Consider the following 18,808-nt stretch of genomic DNA (forward strand, 5'->3'; position numbering starts at 1 on the left):
TAATGATGTTGTCCATCCATATTGGTCATTTGTATATCTTCTTTAGAAAAATACTTATGCCTTTGCTCATTTTTAAATTTAGGGTTTTTTTTGTTTTGTTTTGTTTTTGTATTTTTATTATTGACTCATAGGAGTTTATTAATTTTGATGCAAGTCTCTTATCAGATATCTGATTCACAAATATTCTCTTCCATGAGTTTTTCACTATTTTGATGGTATCTTTTGGAGCACAAAAATTTATAATTTTGATGAAATCCAATTTAATTTTTCTTTGGTTGCTATCTGAAAAAACTTTGCCTAAGGTCATCGTACTTTATTCCTGTATTTCCTTCTAAGAGTTTTAGAGTTTTAATTCTTGGATTGAGGTCTATGATCTATTTTGAGTTCTTCTTTTCATATGGTATGATGAAGGCGTCCAGCTTCATTCTTTCAACAGTGCACATCTCAGTTAAAGTACAGTTAGTTACACAGTAGCTTGATTTTGTAGTACTGTTTTCACTTTTATACTTTTCCATTGCAAAGAATAGCATATTGCATAATGTAGTTGTCTTTACGGCTGTATTTGATTGTTTTATTTCCTCAGAAGTGCAAGAACATTGTTTTGTTTTGTTTTTATTTTTACTAGTGGACTTTCATTTAACAACTAGTTTATAAATGTGATTATTAAATTAAATTATTCTACTTAAAAAAGAATTGAAGGGATTGGCATTCAGTGAGGCTGAAAGAGAGTAAAAGGAGGAAAATTAGCATTGACTCCATCAGACTGGAGTTTCATCAAAAAGAGATGGCATCTGGAGGGAAAAATACACAAGCCTTTATTAATATTTTGACTTAATGAAAACATTATGTACCACCTATAGCCCTTCAAAGTTTCAGGGATAGGAATATAAAATTTCCCCTAATTAATCTGGTGGAGGAGAATTACAACGGTAGTATTTCTAGTGAAGGCAGCTCTGGAATATAATGCAGACCCCAGAGCCTGCATCAGTGGTGTTGCCTTGGTGATATTCCTTTATGGGGCTTTTCCCTCAGCTGGAAGCCCCTTTATCAACTTATATGCTCATAGAAAGCTGTTTATTGAGTGATAAGTTTATGTCACGGACAAAGCAATTGTCTAAATGGGCAGTCCCTTCACTATTGCACACTTTATGGCAGGAATAAATATAGAGAATAATGATCTACATTTGACTAACCTCCCCACATGTGATTATTTTGATACTTGCTGGGAAAGCTTTAAAGAACTTCTTAGAACTTGCTTATGGCTATCTTGATTCTGTTCCTTCACTGGGCTTTGAGAAGTCTGATCTTTGGCTGATGTTTAGTTTGTATACTTAGCTAGCAAGCATTTTACATTATCGAATGGATTATGGATCACATTAGTTAGTCTTGACCGTTCTTGAAATAGATTTTAGCACAATCCCTATTTGGAAGGTTAATGTAACCTGACTTATTGATGAAAACTGGGCATACCCATTTGTAAACTGTCCAAATCAAGCTAAAATAAGGACATCAGACCATTAGAAGAGTTGTTTACATTTTATCATAGTAAAAGGGATTTTATTAGGAAGTTGTCTTATGTTACCTAGGGAATGTGGAAATACAATCTCTAAGTGCCTTCTTGGATGGAAGTTGTTTATGTAGAGAAAAAATTTCCATGAATAAAATACTGCTATCATTTTTATCTTTCAATATCAAACCCATTTTTGATATGCTTTAAGATTACCTACCCCCACTTGCTTTTAATTATTTTTTTTCTTTTCTTGTAGGACCCCATGTCCTATGATAAATGATTTCATTGTTTCCTTTTCATATTAATAGGAAAAATGAAAAGTTTCCATAATTTTTGCTTTTCAAAAAGCAATGTGATCTCATAAGGAGGATCCTACATAAGGCTGTTTAGCATTAACCTTATTTAACTCCTTCATCATGTTTCAAAAGACCATCCCCCTTCTGTTTCCAGTATTTCACCTTTTGGATGCCACTACTTCCTCATTCTGCAAGTTCAGATTATAAATTTCAGTTTGTCTTTCAGACTTCAATTGTGTTAAAAAAAGAAGGTCATTAAAACCTGTGGCTTTACATCTACTTTTTTTTTTTTTTTTTTTGGCACAGCCCCCATGCACCAATTCAAGTTTTTAAGCATAATCTTTGAGAAATTCCAAAATATATTATCTTTAATAACTTCTTTTAAAAGATTTTAAGTACTCTTTTTTTAGACTTTTTAAAGACTTTAAGTACATCTAATGTGGGGCTCAAACTCAAAACCCTGAGATCAAGAATCACATGCTCCACCAACTAAGCCAGCCAGGAACCCCCATCTTTTATATATTTAATATAGAATTAATCTGTATATTATAATTGTTTTTTAAATTCTCCTTCACCAAAATCAGATCGACATGTGATATAGTTTTGGAGTGATCCATTTAAATTCTATTTGCATTTCTTTCGTGGTGAATAAAGTCTAAAGTATCCCCTTTGTTTATTTTTAATTTTTCTCACGTCTCAGCAAGATTCCATTTTCTTGGACACTATTCTCCCATTAGCTTTATCTCTGAAATTGTGATGGATAATTTTATAATTTTTAAATAATCAAAAAACAATTTATTAATTTTTATGGAGAGAAAAATTTTTGACCTCTAGATACGAGTAATATAGGGAACTAGAAATGATATTAAAGTTTTTAACAGGGTGATTTTATCAAAGGGCTCTATAACATTATTGAAGAGATGAGCTGCATGTGATATCAGATTACACATTATAAAAGTAGGAGTAGTTAATCACAAGCAAAACATAGACTCCAGCTACAAATAGATTAACTCTCATGCTCCTCAATCTGAATTCAGAAATTGTGACCTTTTAAAAATGAGAGTTTTAGATGTAGTAGGAACCATATTAAAAATCTCATTTTATTGTTGACTAAACTGAAGCTGAATAAATTTAAGTTGTTTGCCCAAGATCATGTAGTTAGTTTAAGGTAAAGCAAAGGCAGCACTCCAACTTTTCCAGTGCTTTTCCCACTATTAAATATTGTTACTCCGAGATTGCCAAACCATGAGTATGTTCCATTTTATTAACACTACAAATCTCTAAAACACCAGCAAGAATAAATTAAATATGCACTCATTAAGTATCTGCTGTATATCCAGGACAGTGCTAAATATCATATTTAAGAGATAAAAATAGAAGACTCATTCATCTCTGTTTTCATCATATAATAATGTTAAATTTCTCTATTATCTTACATTATTGAATGCAAATTAGGGGCACCTGGGTGGCTCAGTCAGTTAAGCAGTCTGACTTGATTTTGGCTCAGGTCATGATCTCATGGTTGGTGAGTTTGAGCCCTGCATCAGGCTCTGCGCTGACAGTGCAGATCCTGCTTGAGATTCTCTCTCCCTCTCTCTCTGCCCCGCCCCCCCCACTCCTGCTCGCTGTCTCCCTCCCTCTCTCTCTCTCAAAATAAGTAAATTTTTTTTTAAAAAGATGCAACCTATACCCTCATCTTCTCTCTTTACAAGTGAGGTATAAATAAACAATTACCTGGAAATTTTTCTAAGGTAAGCTTCCTTAATGTTGAATTTTTTTGTGCAGACCTTATGGGGAGACAGGTCGGGAAGAATATTTTCTATGTGTTCTCCAGCCAGTGGTATACTGGAGCTAGCTGGTACTGGCTGGCAAGAGTGGATTGTGTTCCCAACTCAGTGTTCACTGATGTCAGGTCAGTAGCTTGAAATCAACTGTGATGGGAATATTTACACCACAGAAATTGGCAAAGGCAACTCTTTCTCAGCAACTCTTTCCCCCTGGTTAGTGACTGCTGGCTGTTAAACAATTACCAACACACCATGTATAGCATATTGGCTGAGCAAAATCAGACAAATTATTTACTTCCTGAGCTTTTCACTGCACCTTCTGCGCAGTAGAAATGATAACATATACTGCAGCATATATAACAGGATTTTATGAGCAGCATGTGAAAGTACTTTAAAAATCTGAATATAAAATATAATTACTAATATTACAATAACAAGAGTTATATGTTCACTGATAAAATATAAGACACTTGGCAAAACCAATATAATAAGAGGAGATCTTGAGTTTTGTATCACTATCTGTGCTCAACCAGACTACATATGTGGCCAGGTAAAAAGAGGGCTGAAATTCAGAATTAAGGTCAAAGCCTGATTCTTGTGTTGGACACCAAATAACATAAATAGGTACCAAATAGAATATAGAGATTATTGGGCCTAAATTAGTATCCCTATTCCTTTTTCCATGCCATGAAAACTCTATGCCTCTGATGAGTCAGGTTTATGAAGGTCAGTATAATAATGTAGAGCTCTGCATGCAAAGGGCACCTAGAAAAAATACTGACAAACTGACCCATTGAGGTTATGAATTCCTGCATTTTAATAACACGTCAAAATACTTTAAGAAGCTTATTCATATCTGCATGGAAATCCCTACCCTTTGATACAATGTCATTGCCTTTGACATTTGCAGTGTGGTTAAGTAAGTTATATATTGAAACTACAAAATCGTCTTCTGACGTGGAACACTTTTGAGAGTGTTCATGGGAAAAGTGGGTCCTATATACTGGTCAGCTCTTATTTGCCTTTGAAAGAAACAAAAAAGCCAAAAAAGCTACATGTGTAAAATACATCACCATTGACACCAGACTATTAATCACCAAAACACCATACAGAACTTTATTTTTTCCCATATGAACCCTATGTTGAAAATGTTCTGGGGAATTACTGTTCCAAGCTGAATTCTCTTGAGAAGCTAAAGAATCCCATTCATTTTTAGTTTAAATTGAAATCACCATAGCCAGATAGGGGTGGTTTAAAACCCAGTCTGTCACCTACAATTTCCATGACATTAAACTGGTTATTTAACCTGTGAAGCCTCGATATCCCCATCTGTGAAATAACATCCATTCATGGGTTTGTGATGAGGATTAAAGGAGAAAAACAACATAGGTAGAGTACTTAACATGGTCTCTGGTCCTTTATACACTCTCAATTAATTAGTGTTACCATTGCTACCTTTTATGCCACTGCTTATGTCTATATTCCTGACTTTATTCCTAGCTTGCCTAAGAACTTGAAATATGCTTCATATCAAGGTAGATTTAAGCATCTATTACTTTTTCTTTCAATGGAATAACATAAGGATTAATTATGGTGGACTGAATTATTCTCTGTGAGTATAGTGCTGGAAGTTTTTTGTTGTTGTTATTTGTCGGTTTTTTGTGTGTTGTTTTGTTTTTCTTTTCTTTTAAGAAATGATCATCCACCCTGCTTTTATAGAAAGATGGGCTATTTCATAATCTTAAGAGGTATTATGAACTTAACCAAAACAACTTTAAAACAAAATTAAGTTTTCTATACTTTAAAAAGCAAATTCACATGATGGAGCATATTGCAGACTGGGAATATGATGGAAGGATAATTTGAACAGTTGAAAACACAACAGCAGAGATATGCCATTGCAATATGCCAAGGATGATTGCTTTAAGTGTTATATTAGCCAGCCTATACACATGTACTTTTTCTAAGAATGAACCAACATATTAACAAGTATGAAGGACAGAATATTCAAAAACTCATATACAATATTCAGATATTATTAAAAATTAGTTTGGAGACATGGAGTACAGAATTGGGGCAATGCCAACATCTTCTGCAAAGATGAATTATGGAAAGCTAATTTTTAAAATTTTTTAATGTTTATTTTTGAGAGAGAGAAACAGAGCATGAGCAGGGGAGGGACAGAGTGAAAGGGAGACACAGAATCAGAAGCTGGCTCCAGGCTCTGAGCTGTCAGCACAGAGCCCAACACAGGGCTCGAACTCACCAACTGTGAGATCATGACCTGAGCCGAAGTCAGACACTCAACCGATTGAGCCACACAGGCACCCCTGGAAAGATAATTTTTAAACAATATCTCAAATTTCTGTAGACATCAGACCCAGAAGCCATATTATTTACCCTTAACAGAATCTTTCTGGGAAACAAGCACAAAGCTCAGTTGTGGGAAGATAAATATGAGAGGAGAAGTAGTGTGAACAAGCACCTCATGCTATATACTTCAATATTGCATTCCAGATAAAAGAATCACTGGGCTCATGAATGGAAACTTTGCATATAATATAACATTAAAACTGGAACAGTGGGATTCCATACTTTATATTCTAGGATATTTTAATATATATATTATATCATATATAATATATATTATCTATATTTTATGCATATTTTTATTATATATTTTTATATTCTATTTTATATTTATATAGAAATTTCCATTTTTTGATTTTTGAAAGAATAATACCTTAAGAGGAAAAAATACCTATTACTTCTAAACTTCTACACTTTTTTGTTTAAATATAAATGCTAATTAATATTCCTTGTTTGCCAAAATGTTGAGTGTGAACTGTCATGAGTGTATCAAATGTGGAATGCTGTTGAAGATAAGGTTTTTTTCTTTTATTTAGAAAGTGTTGGTTGCTTGAAATAATATATTTTGGCTTATCAGGTGATCATTACCCAATTTTAATATGAGATAAAAATCTAACCTATTGCTGGCTTTAATGTCAAAACTACTATAAGTACTTTCTTTGCTTTTCAGTATATTCAAACCTGAAAAAAGTGAAGGAGAACAGAATGAGGAGCAGGTAGCACAGCAGGACCAAGAGTGTTTCACACAGTTTCAGGCAGTGTGCAGTTTCATGGAGACAGAAGATGTGAAACACCAATGGAATCTTACAGATGAAGGAAACTCCAAAGCCACACAATCAAATGCTTTTGTTTCTCAACTAAGGAAACATGCCCACTGAGGTTAAATGACATGACCACAGGGAACATATAGTTACAGAAGGCATCAAGAGAGAAGTGTGAGTTGGAATAAAGAGTGGGTTTTTCTGAAAGATGTTAAAATTCAACTAGTATTACTTACTATGTGTCAAGCTTTCTGCTATGATTTCCACACATACTATCTCTCTTACATTATCATGACAACCTTACAGGCTTAATATTATTAATCAAGGCCCAAGGAAGAGAAGTAGTAGCTTGCCCAAGGGCTCAGGCATTGATATATGATATCACAGATTCATACGCACTTCTTGTGACACAGATTTGGTGGATAGAGACATTGCAACTGCTAAGTTTGTTTGAAATAAGAACAGTGGATATGTTGGAGGAAGAGTAGGTAAGACACCTGGCTTAGCAAGAACTGAGCTTCCATGGTGGGAAGTAGTGAGACCTATGGAGGCTACTGCATGTATAAAAAGTTAGAAATGTTCAGGGCACCTGCATGGCTCAGTTGGTTAAGCGTCTGACTCTGTTTTGGTTCAGGTCATGATTTCATGGTTAATGGGAATGAGCCCCATGTGGGACTCTGCTCTGTCAGCTTGAGATTCTCTCTTTCCCCCTCTGGCTCTGCCCCTCCCCCACTTGCTCTCCCTCTCTCTCTCAAAATAAATAAACTTAAAAAAATAAAAACTTAGAAATGTTCAATAAAATCTAGGGTGAGTTTGTTTCATACAACAAGACAGAGTATTACAACATTAAAGCAGAAAGGAAGAGAAGGAGGAAAGGAGAGAGGGAATTAATAGTATCTGAAATAAAACTTAGCCTAGCTGGTGAAAAAATATTCTATGTATGTCTATGAATGATATATTAAGACTAAAACAGTCAGAGAAACAAGAGGATGCAGCACATTATAACAGTAGTTATCTGCATGTAGTTGACTTATAAGTAGTATTTTATTCCTCATTTTTTTCTTCATATTTTCTACAGGGAAGCTGCATTGATTTTGTGATGAAAAATATCAATTTCTATAAAAAGAAATACATACAGAGAAACTAGATTATTTGCTGAATTGAAAATATTGCCAAATTTGAAATTACAAGAGAAATGAATTTGAGATAAAAATTAGAACAGCTTATCCTGAATTAGAATATAAATAGTTCATTATTTTATAAATGCATTATTTTCAGTTCAATTTCTTCCTAATTAGGATTTAAAATTTAAGTTAACATTCTATTTTTGATTAACTCTTTATAAGAAATTTGTGGTCTTTAAATGCCAGCTTGTACATAAGTAGATACTGAGCGATATGGATTTTAAAATTGTTCTCTGGATTTTGGCTGGTAAAGTTGGCAGATATTATCTAACTGATTGTGCTAATAGAGTTTAAAAAGAATATCCATTTTTGTCCTCTTCACATATGGAATGTGCTCCTGGGCAAATGCTGAATATCGGTAATTTATGTTGGCCTATACAATGTCAGGCCCAACATTAGATTTATAATAAGCACGTAGGAAATTCTTACTGACTATATTTGGATCGGCTCCTGTGTTTTTTAATTTCACAGGATGTTATTAACTGTGGCCTTAGTTCTCAACTGCTTTAAGGTTTTGTTTCAACTTATCTGTTACATGTTGATACCATTTAGTGGCATTTATTTTGTTCTTTTTCTCCAAAAATATCCTGAAAATGGGTAGTTAATTTTCTTTGAAATTATTCAAATTGTTTCAAGCCAAACATCAGACAGTTTTAGAATTTCTAAAGCAAAGTGTATTTACACCAGTGTTTGAACTGCATGGATTAAAGTAACAAGTTTCTAGAGCCTCTCTACCCATTACTTTCAAATAGGATGCTTTGTGATCTGAGTTTAGTTTTCAAAACACAATTTTTATTAATATTAATTAATTAATATTCTAGGTATATCTTTCCTATTCCAAAATTCACAAATTTATTTCCTCCATAAAAACCTCACTGAAGTCACATCACGTACTTGAGAATTGTCCCCAAAATTACATGTTTCTATTGTTTTCTTCTGGATGTCTCCACTATGCTCTTTTGCCTGCTAGCTTTTAGATGTCAGGCGTTTGAGGGTAAGGAGATGACTTCACTGATTTTCTGTTGTGGTATCACATGGGGTGCCCTGGATCAAAAAAGGTTGAGTTACTATGTATCTGTGATACTATTTTAAAACATTTAGGCCAATAATTTTGCCATCAGCGTTTTTTTTTTTTTCCCTAACACTATAATTGCTTATTTGTATTCATAAAAAAGTTGCTTTGGTATTTTGTCTATGAATGATCAGAGTTGAATGAATATTCAGGAAATCTTTCCAGAATTAGAAAATGCAAAGTGTTTATTTATAATGTGTTCTTGAAGTCACATATAATGTGACCTTGGAGTCCCATATAAATAATATGGCATTATACTATTTCCTGATAGCTTTTTTTTCTCACTTTAGAAATAACATAATTCAGCACAAACTTCATATTGTCAGACTATATCCTAATAATTGACATTCATTGGTGGAAATAATCATTTTTTGACTGAGTTTGAACTTGCTTCACCTGTTTTAAAAATTTATAAATAAATGCATTTTTTAAAACTAACCAACTTCATCAACTGACATCTGTAATCACACACAGATCACATTACAAAATTTTCCAATAAGAATCATTCTATGCTACAACATCTGCTTTCTCAAAGCTGAGACACCTTTGGTCTCTATCAGTCTCTTCAAAACCTTCAAACCATAGTTTAACTAAACTTCTCACACAGAATCAATATCTGGGTTTCTTCATGATGTCAACAATGCATGCGCTATGGTTTTTGTTCATTAGCTACCTTTGTGTTATGAGAAAATTCTTATATAATCTTCTTTGAAGACTCCTTCCAAATGTTCTTTACTGAGAATAGGCTTTCTTAAAAAACTTTTGTTACAAAAGATCTATAGTGCATTTCATATGGCTCAAAACATTTAGCACGTGGCCTTTACCCAATTAGAAAACTAAAAGATGTGAAAGGTCAATCCTGGTTCAGAGAGGGAGAAATGAAGGGGGAAAAAAGAGGAACAATAATGGATAAGTATCTTTTCCCTGTTTTGGATGTTTGTAGGGAGGTTTCAAAGTCCAATATTTCTTGATCAGCATTCAGTAGTCTAGATGTATTTGATGTCCCCTGGAAAACGTCATAAATTGGTAAAAAAAACAAAACAAAACAAAAAAAAACAAAAAAAAAACAAAAAACAAAGGAAAGAATACTGTGTAAATCCAAGGCAAGTGTTTAAACACAGCAATGAACAAAATTTTATATAATCTTGCCCTTACATTTGGATGGCAGGGTATATATTTCCCCAAATAAGAGACAATAGTAAAAACAAAAATTAAAAAAAAAGAATTATTAACTTTATTTTATTTATAATTGGACAACTTTGAAAGTTAAAGAAAATCTATACCTTTCCTCTTTTAGCTGTTTCCACATGAGATAATGAATATGCCAAGAAATACTGGAAACCCCCTTCTTTGCCAGGGGTGATGATTAACTTGTGAATTTGCATGCTTTTCAGGTGAACAAAGTTTGACAACAATGATGGATCTGAACATTTTGGAGTATTTTATCACCTTTGAAAATGAACAGTATAAAATACTTATCAGCATTAAATGTATTTTGCTTATTTAAGAAAGTGTTAAACTGAATAAGTGGTGAACTGTTTATGTTCATATGTTATTTGTTTTATGTCGTTGTTCTGTGGGTTGAGGCAACATTTTTAATTAGCTTTAGTAAAATGGGATTTGGACAATTGAAATGAAATAAGTCAGTATAATGCAAGTGAAGCATTTGTTTGGATTTTTAATTGAAATATCAGAGATTTTGAAAAACCCAGGGGCAAAGTTTCAAATTTTCTTTTTCTAGGAGAATTACTCAATCTTTGCCCAATTACTGTGTCTTTTATAGTCGTATTTAACACTTTCTGAGAAGATTCTATTCTGTATATTATGTATTTGGTGCTAATTCATTTTGAATATGAGATTCTACAGTAATATTTACATACTTTCTAGGTCCCCTGTTTATTTATATGACCTCAAAAATAAGGAAATAAAGGATAAAAGAAAATAATATAAAGAGATCAAATTTCTAAATGCTTAAGAAATATTTCTTCAGGAATCTTTTGATTGTTATTCATAAGCATACTTTTCAAATTTGATTTACTTTAATTCCACATAGTATACTTTGCTGTAGGGTATGTTGTGTGTTCCTCTAAATTCTTCTCTTCTGTGTGTGTGTGTGTGTGTTTTCTTTTCCAGTTACTGGCTGACAAACAAAGTTCCCATCAAAAGACCCAGCACAGGTCTCCTCATGTATACACTTGCCACAAGATTCTGTGATGAAATTCACCTGTATGGATTCTGGCCATTCCCTAAGGATTTGAATGGAAAAGCCGTCAAATATCATTACTACGATGACTTAAAATATAGGTACTTTTCCAATGCAAGTCCTCACAGAATGCCATTAGAATTCAAAACATTGAATGTGCTACATAATAGAGGAGCCCTGAAACTAACAACAGGAAGGTGTGTAAAGCAATAAAGCACATTTGAAAACATACAAACAAACTGAATATGCACTTCTTTTCTGAAGATGCTTCCTAAGATTTGAAAATAGGATCCAGAACAAGACTGAGTTTCAGTATCCACCAATTATCTGAAAGGTGATAAAGGACATTTATGAGAAATCCGCTACCAGCTGATGAAATACCTGCAAAGTGCTCTAAAAAACATATTTCGACTTCAAGGGTCCTAGTAAGTGCCACTTCCACTAAGAACACAGTTTGAATGTATAATCAGTAGTGTTTACAAGATCCAACAATGCACTTGTCATTAGTTAATGAGGCAAATATGTTCATCACTGTTGGGCTGCCACGGCAATGCCAAGCACATTAGAAGAATAACCCAGCCCTGGGGATTAAACCATCCTTGTCAGAAGAAATCAAGATGGAAATAGTTGGAGCAGTGAAATCCATAAGATTAAACAACTCAAGTAAATGCCTTCAGTCAGGACTCTGAGTCTGATCATGAATTTTATGTTTTTGTTTTTGTTTTTGTCTTCTGGAATCTCTTTTGGTTTGGGTATTGGGTGCTTAGAAATCCTTTCTGAGATAAAGATGAATGAGATAAATAACCTTTAAGAAATCATTTTTAAAGTTCTTATATTTTTAAAGAGCAATCACATAATGACTTTGTAAAAACGTTTTATTTTGCACAACTCTAAACCTCCAGAGTTTTTCCCAGTGGTGTAGAAGGTACCAGCTAAACTGTGCCACTCAGTAATCTTGAGCCATTCTAAAGGAAAGATGTTCAATGTCATCTGAGATGGTAAAATTAGCAGGAAAAAAAAGTACTTTTGGTACCAAAGATTATACTGATGTTTCTACACAACAAACCATTCTCCTTTCATGAAAATAATATATTAATATATTATGATGCTACTAATACAGAAGTTGTCTTTAAATATGTTGAATTTTTCAAACTCAAACTTTATTTTTATTTGAAGAAGACTTCCATAACTTTTACATTTCATAATAATTTTCTGGAAGCATTTTGCCCTTTAGGATAAATGTCAGACTGATAGGGCTGAAATCTGACTTCCAGTTTTTTGATATTCCCCTTATTACTCAAATGGAAAGATTGGCATTCTCTTTACATTACTGTTAAGTTTTCTTAGTGCAGAAATAACGTGATTAATAGAATGCTGTTTCCAAAACAGGGATGATTACTTTTAAGAGGTTTAATAATGAAACTGTGTCAGCATTTTGCACTTCAAGTGAATGAAGTTGACCAATATTTTCTCTGTGGTTAAATTTATTCACAGTACTACATTAATGTGTTTTCAAAGAAGCACATGAAATTATTAATAAAGTGATTCAAAAAGTTTTAACATGTGACAGAATTGACCAATGGGCCAGTTTTCTGTTAACTTCTACTTCAGCGGCAGGTAATTCTGACAGTGAATTGTTTAGAAAGCAGAAGTCCTGTGTTCCCACTTGTACTCTTGGATTGAAACCCTTAGATGACCTCTTGTTCCTGTGTAAGAAAAGAAGAAATAGTGTGGGGAACATATATGTTTTGTTTCTTAGGGAAGACAGTCTGAAAAAAGAATAAATAGCATGGAGATTTTATATATATATGTATATATATGTATATATATATGTATATATATGTATATATATATGTATATATATATGTATATATATGTATATATATATGTATATATATATATATAAAATCATAGAAAAGGATGTCCACAGTAGTACAGTTCTTAATATATTAATAATACATGGTATTATTTTTAAAAATATAAGAGAACCTTGGGTTTCAAAATCCTATTTTTTAGAATTCATGTGTCTCTAAGAAAACAAAATAGAATGCATAAAGGAGATACATAGCTAAAAATACTATGAACATGATGCACTTTTATCATTAACCTCTTATTACCTAATGGAAATCTTAAAAGAATTAGGCACATGTTTTGAATGTAAAGTTGAAAAGTCTGATTTATGTAACAAATCCAAAGTAGGTAATTTATAGAACCTTAATTTTTACTATTTGTGGGTAAGTTGTTGGAGTAGTCTTTAATTTGAATTCGATAGAAAATTTGAAGTCACAAGTAAATTCTGGTAGGTACTATCCATCTCAGAGCTCATTAAAAGTATGTCTTACAAAGCAGCAGCAAGGAACCTTGCCATTTTTACTGCATTATCAACAAATGTATTTCAACAATTTTAAGGCCACAGCAAAAGCATCCAGCCACTCATCGTTTTGTGCATTAATGTTTATCTCATAGATGCATTGAGTAGTGCCTTTTTAGCTTTGCATTGCTTTGTTACCCTATACTTTGTGTTCTCTAAATAAATTGCCCAGTTCTGAAAATGTTCAGCATATAAAAAGGGCTTCAGTATCGACTGAGACTACTTTTGTTCATCTCAGGGAACTTTCAATACTCAAGAATGAATTCAATTAAAGGTATTTAGTGTTCAAAGAAAACAAACTGTACAAGACCATTTCATTCCCTATTGTATACCTTTCCATTCACCCCACCACCTCCACAATCTACTGTGGCCTTCTTACAGGGATAAGGCAAGGAGATCACTAATAGCAAGAAGAAGAAGAATTCCGTTTAACCAATAAGGGCCAAAAGGGATCATGATAAAATAAAATTATACATACGTACTTGAAACATCTGAGTTTTTTTTTTCTTTTGAGACTATCTATCATATGTTCACAGCTTTAATTTTTTGTTTCTTTTTCACAATTTACCCCTGTACCTGGCAATGCTCAGGCAGCTGATTGTGAAAGATTCTTGTCCTTTAGAGAACATGGTTGTTACTGTGCTGTTGACATGAATAGGCCATGGAAACATTTTCACCATTACCCAGCCTGTTCTATACTTAATATTATGTTGCTCGAATAAAAAAAAAAAAAAAAAAAAAAAAAAAAGAATCAGTAACAGATTTTTCCGGGCAAATCTAGTGATTCTGCCCATGGGACTGATGAAATTACTGTGGAAGTTTTTGAGTCTCAAAGAAGGTGCTGGGCATTCAAATGTCTTTCTGTATTGTATATCATATGAAATGTATATCAATCGCTAATGGGAATTTCTACATATATGCTTACATAAGAAATTTATTTAAATAATGCTATGGGTAGTGTACATACCAACTAGTTATTAAACTTCTCCACAGGAAAAGGGTGAACAAAGTAATTTATTTCTAATTGAGCCAGTTAGTCATAATGCACACAATGTGGTATTTGGTTCATAAGAGTTGTTTTCACGTGCTTATTGTTGGGGGTATCTATAATTGTGGAAGAGGTGTAGGAAGAGTTACGTATTGTTAGTTGTTACCTCTACAAGTTTGAAAGTTTCCTCATTAGACCTTATCAAGTTACCAATGTTTTGAAAATTGAGTGAGAGAGGGTTATTGTGCATATCTGACAAAAGAAAATCCAAATAAAGCCCACCTAGAAATAGATATTTTATTATATATGTGCTATAGATATATCTATATAGTACAAATAGACATGTGTGATGCATATATACAATGTTATATATGTGTGTCTGTGTTATATACACAGAGTCTGTAATATACACGCACTAGATTTGTGTTATGCTAACATCTTCAGAGGCTGTGCTGTTAAGCACTCTGGAGATAAGACCACTTTAGAATAAAGAAGTTCTTTTGAGACTTCAGTTACTAACCTGAAGAGGGATCTACTTTATAACTGAATTCTATTGTTCATACTTAGAGTGTCAATAAGGGTCTAGTATAGCCAAATCTTAAAAAAAGAAAAAAAAAGAAAAATTAAAAATTAAAAAAAGTTTTGAAGCTGGCAATGTATTTGACTTAGACTTTGTTCAGATTGTGGCTCCGGGCCCTGTGTCTCCATTTAAGTAGCACCTTTTAATAAATACTGTTTCTTTGTGTAGGCAAAAAGCACAAGTGTTTCAAATGTATATAGCAGGAGAAAAAAAAAAAAGAGTTTACAGAGATAGCACTGCTGCACAGGATAATTGCTACTGAGTATTTCTTAAATCATTTGTGGAATTGAAAGATGAGATTTATTCTGTCAAGTTCATTCTGTTCAACACTGTTTCCTATTGTTTATGTATAGCAATTGGGTGTAATTGTTTTATCATTTGTAAAATTGTAAAATAAATTAAATCCCCCCCTTTTTTTTCCAATTTTTCTCTTATCTCTTACATTTAAGCCCTCGGTTCCACTTTATCTGTCATTATAAGGAACAGGGGTTTTTGGGGTTTTTTATTTTTATTTTTATTATTTTTATATATAAGAAAGTGCGTGAGTGGGGGAGAGGGGTAAAGGGGGAGAGAGAGAGAGACAGTGAGAGAGAGCACACATCCCAAATAGGCTCCACAGCCAGAGGCAAGCCTGACATGTGGGTGCAATCCCACAACCCTGGGATCATGACCTGAACTGAAATCAAGAGTTGGATGCTTAACTGACTGGGCCACCTAGGTGCTCCTCATGAGGTCCCTTTTATACCATTCTGCACTTGTAAAGCATTTGCTAGAGAACCATTAACAATGGATAATGAATATAGACCTTATTTGTATTTACATGATTACTTTTTATTTATAAGGATCCATATGTCGTGGGTAATCCTTATTGATTCTTGGGATAAAATAAGACCTGATGTGAAGCTGTAAGATGGATATGGCAATATTTCAGTTTTACAGATGAGATTGCGAGGTTATGTGATTTGCTGAGGGTCACACAGCTTAGAAGTGAAAGAATCAGGATTTGAATCCAAGTGGTCTGACTTCAGTGTCCACATTCTTACCCATCACATTTTGATGCTGCCTCTTTTTATTTAATGAAATTATTATTTAATGAACACAAATCAAAAGCATAAGTAAGTATATAGGAGGGGTATATAATTTAGACGTTGGGACTGTCTGATAAACTATCCCTGTCCCAAGATAGAGCAATCATCCTCTGTGTCTTCCAAGTCAGTAGCTCTCTCCTAGATGGTGCTGGATAAACATTGCCAATTCTTGGTCCAAACTCTTCCTATATTTTTTCCATGCAAGTTTGATTACTTTTATGTTAGAATCTGACTTTATGTATCACAAAATCTACTACATTACAGCTATATAAAACTCTCATTATGAGATTCCTATGCAAACATTTGATTGAATTTGGGTGTTTCATTCATCTCTATTAGCAACTACTGAAATATCTTAAGGTTGAAGTTCTGCAGATGGCAAAGTTCATGCATTTCCTATATTTTAAAAACTTTTTTACTAGTGTCCTCTTTATAAGAATAGGAGTAATTAAACTCCACATTAAGGGGGCAGCTTAATGATTTCCCCTATTCACTAGTTTCAATATGCACAGCCCATGAAAGAAAAACAATCTTGGATGTAAGAATAAAATTGTTTGATTCATTCTTTTATTTTTAACATTTATTTCTTTATTTTGAGAGAGAGAGAAAGAGACAGACAGACAGACAGCATGGGTGAGGGAGGGGCAGAGAGAGAGGAGAAAGAGAATCCCAAACAGGCTCCATGCTGTCATCACAGAGCCAGACCCTGGGCTGGATCTTACGAACCGTGAGATCATGACCTGAGCTGAAATCAAGAGTCAATGCTTAACCACTGAGTCACCCAGGAACCCCAATGTTTGATTCATTCTTAAAACATATATCTCAGTTACTTAGTTGCTTAGTTTCTGAAGCTTCAATAAACAAGTTATGTGAAATAATTGAATGCCAATATAGAGCTCATGCTCTCTCTCTCTTTTTTTTTTTTTTTTTTTTTTTACTTTTTTGTTTCCAGATTGCTGATTTCTGACTCAATTACCAAAGCAGAAGTTCTCAAGTAAACACAGAGAATACTAGTCCAGGACATGTTCCACAAAAATATGGTCTTTGGATGAGAATTTTGTGTATCTCTCCCTTGGAGATTCAGAAAATATATCAACATAGTAAAGGATCTGAGAAATCTTACAATAAAGAAAGGAATTTCTATGTGAAAAGACACTGGTAATTTTACATATAACTTCTATTAAGTGTGAAATTATGTTCTACACAACACACTTTGGATAATACTTCAGAACATAACAGTGCAGAAAAGAAAACATGTAACAGCAGGCAGAAAGGTTGATAATTAATTTATTCAGTGTTCTTTTTCTCATAGATCAAAATATTATCTAATAATATTTTCAAATATAAAAATATTTGAAACATTCTACAAAGTTTCTATATTAATTTTTACATTAACAATTATTCTTTTTTTTTTCCCCTAAAATATTAATCAGATCATGGCTACATTTTTTAAGAGCAGTCTCAGACCTAACTTTATTGCTCATTCTGGGCAATGGGAACAAATTAGTTAGCATGAAGGCATTAACAGCACAAGAAGAAACAAATGCTATGAGGTGCTAATTTGCGTTTTCTAGAAACACTCAGTGTATTATAGTAAGCTCTCTGCTGTCTGTCCGGCCCAACTTCCCTACCTCTACCCTCCCAACACCACACAGATGCGCTGTCTATGAGCACATCTGTCAGTGCTGCCAAAATGTAAACACACTCAGTTGGTAGCAGATGTTTTCCCGGAAAGATCGTACGCTGGAGTTGTTTCACTGTGGGTTCCATGTTAGTTTTCTCCACGATTGGGCATAGGGTCATTGTGTTCAAATAGATCATTTGTCTCTCAGATACAGAACAATAATGGTAGATGCAAGCTCACCTGTTTGGCGTTTACCATGTGCACATAAATAGAAATGTTTCTTAAGTCTCTGCCAAGAAGTCAAATTAAAAAATATATATGGGCCTTTAATGTACTCTAAGTCCTTATTTGCTGAGCTCTGCAAAGCTAAAACATAGGTTTAGGTAAAAGAAAACTAAGTATTCTCAGCTTTTCTATGGCCATCACTGTAATGCAATCTTGAGGATTGTTATAATAATTGCCTGTATTCATAGTTCTTAGTGCTACTTTTTATCAATATCCTAGGCACTCATTTATGTGGCAATTTAATTTTGTAGACACTGATGGCATGTTTTTCTTATGTGAGTTTATAAACTCATTTGATATGTATGTATTTGCAAATCTTCATGGTAGGTAAAATCTAAAAATACTTCATCTTATAATGGTTACGCTTATTCAAAATTTATGAAGTAATACTACTTATTAGGCACTCTACTAAACATGAGGTTTCCTTGGAAGAGACATACAAGAAAATAAGTAATCAGATCCTTCGGTAACAAGTATTCTATTTCTAGAGTTCCCAGAGAGTTCAGGAAGCATAAAGGAGGCCAGGCAGAGGACACAGGCTACATGGGGCATGGTTTATAGTCAGGTGGTAAAATCAAGACAAGCAATACTCCACTAACAAAGAACTACAGAACACAAACTAGCTGCATTTTTCTTTTCCTTTTCTTTTCTTTTCTTTTCTTTTCTTTTCTTTTCTTTTCTTTTCTTTT

At 33.4% G+C, this 18,808-nt stretch overlaps 1 protein-coding gene across 1 annotated transcript in view; it reads left to right on the forward strand.

The window, feature by feature from the left end:
* Positions 1-12,743, forward strand: part of ST8SIA4 (ST8 alpha-N-acetyl-neuraminide alpha-2,8-sialyltransferase 4) — a 97,628-nt gene extending 84,885 nt beyond the window's left edge. Inside the window, 1 exon segment of the mRNA XM_040447753.1 lies at positions 11,114-12,743. Coding sequence (XP_040303687.1) covers positions 11,114-11,396 — 283 coding nt within the window. The 3' untranslated portion in view covers positions 11,397-12,743.
* The last annotated feature ends 6,065 nt before the right edge of the window (positions 12,744-18,808 follow it).

This window comes from Herpailurus yagouaroundi, unplaced genomic scaffold (genome assembly GCF_014898765.1).
Source record: "Herpailurus yagouaroundi ecotype Mexico unplaced genomic scaffold, PumYag 29, whole genome shotgun sequence".
NCBI lineage: Eukaryota > Metazoa > Chordata > Mammalia > Carnivora > Felidae > Herpailurus > Herpailurus yagouaroundi.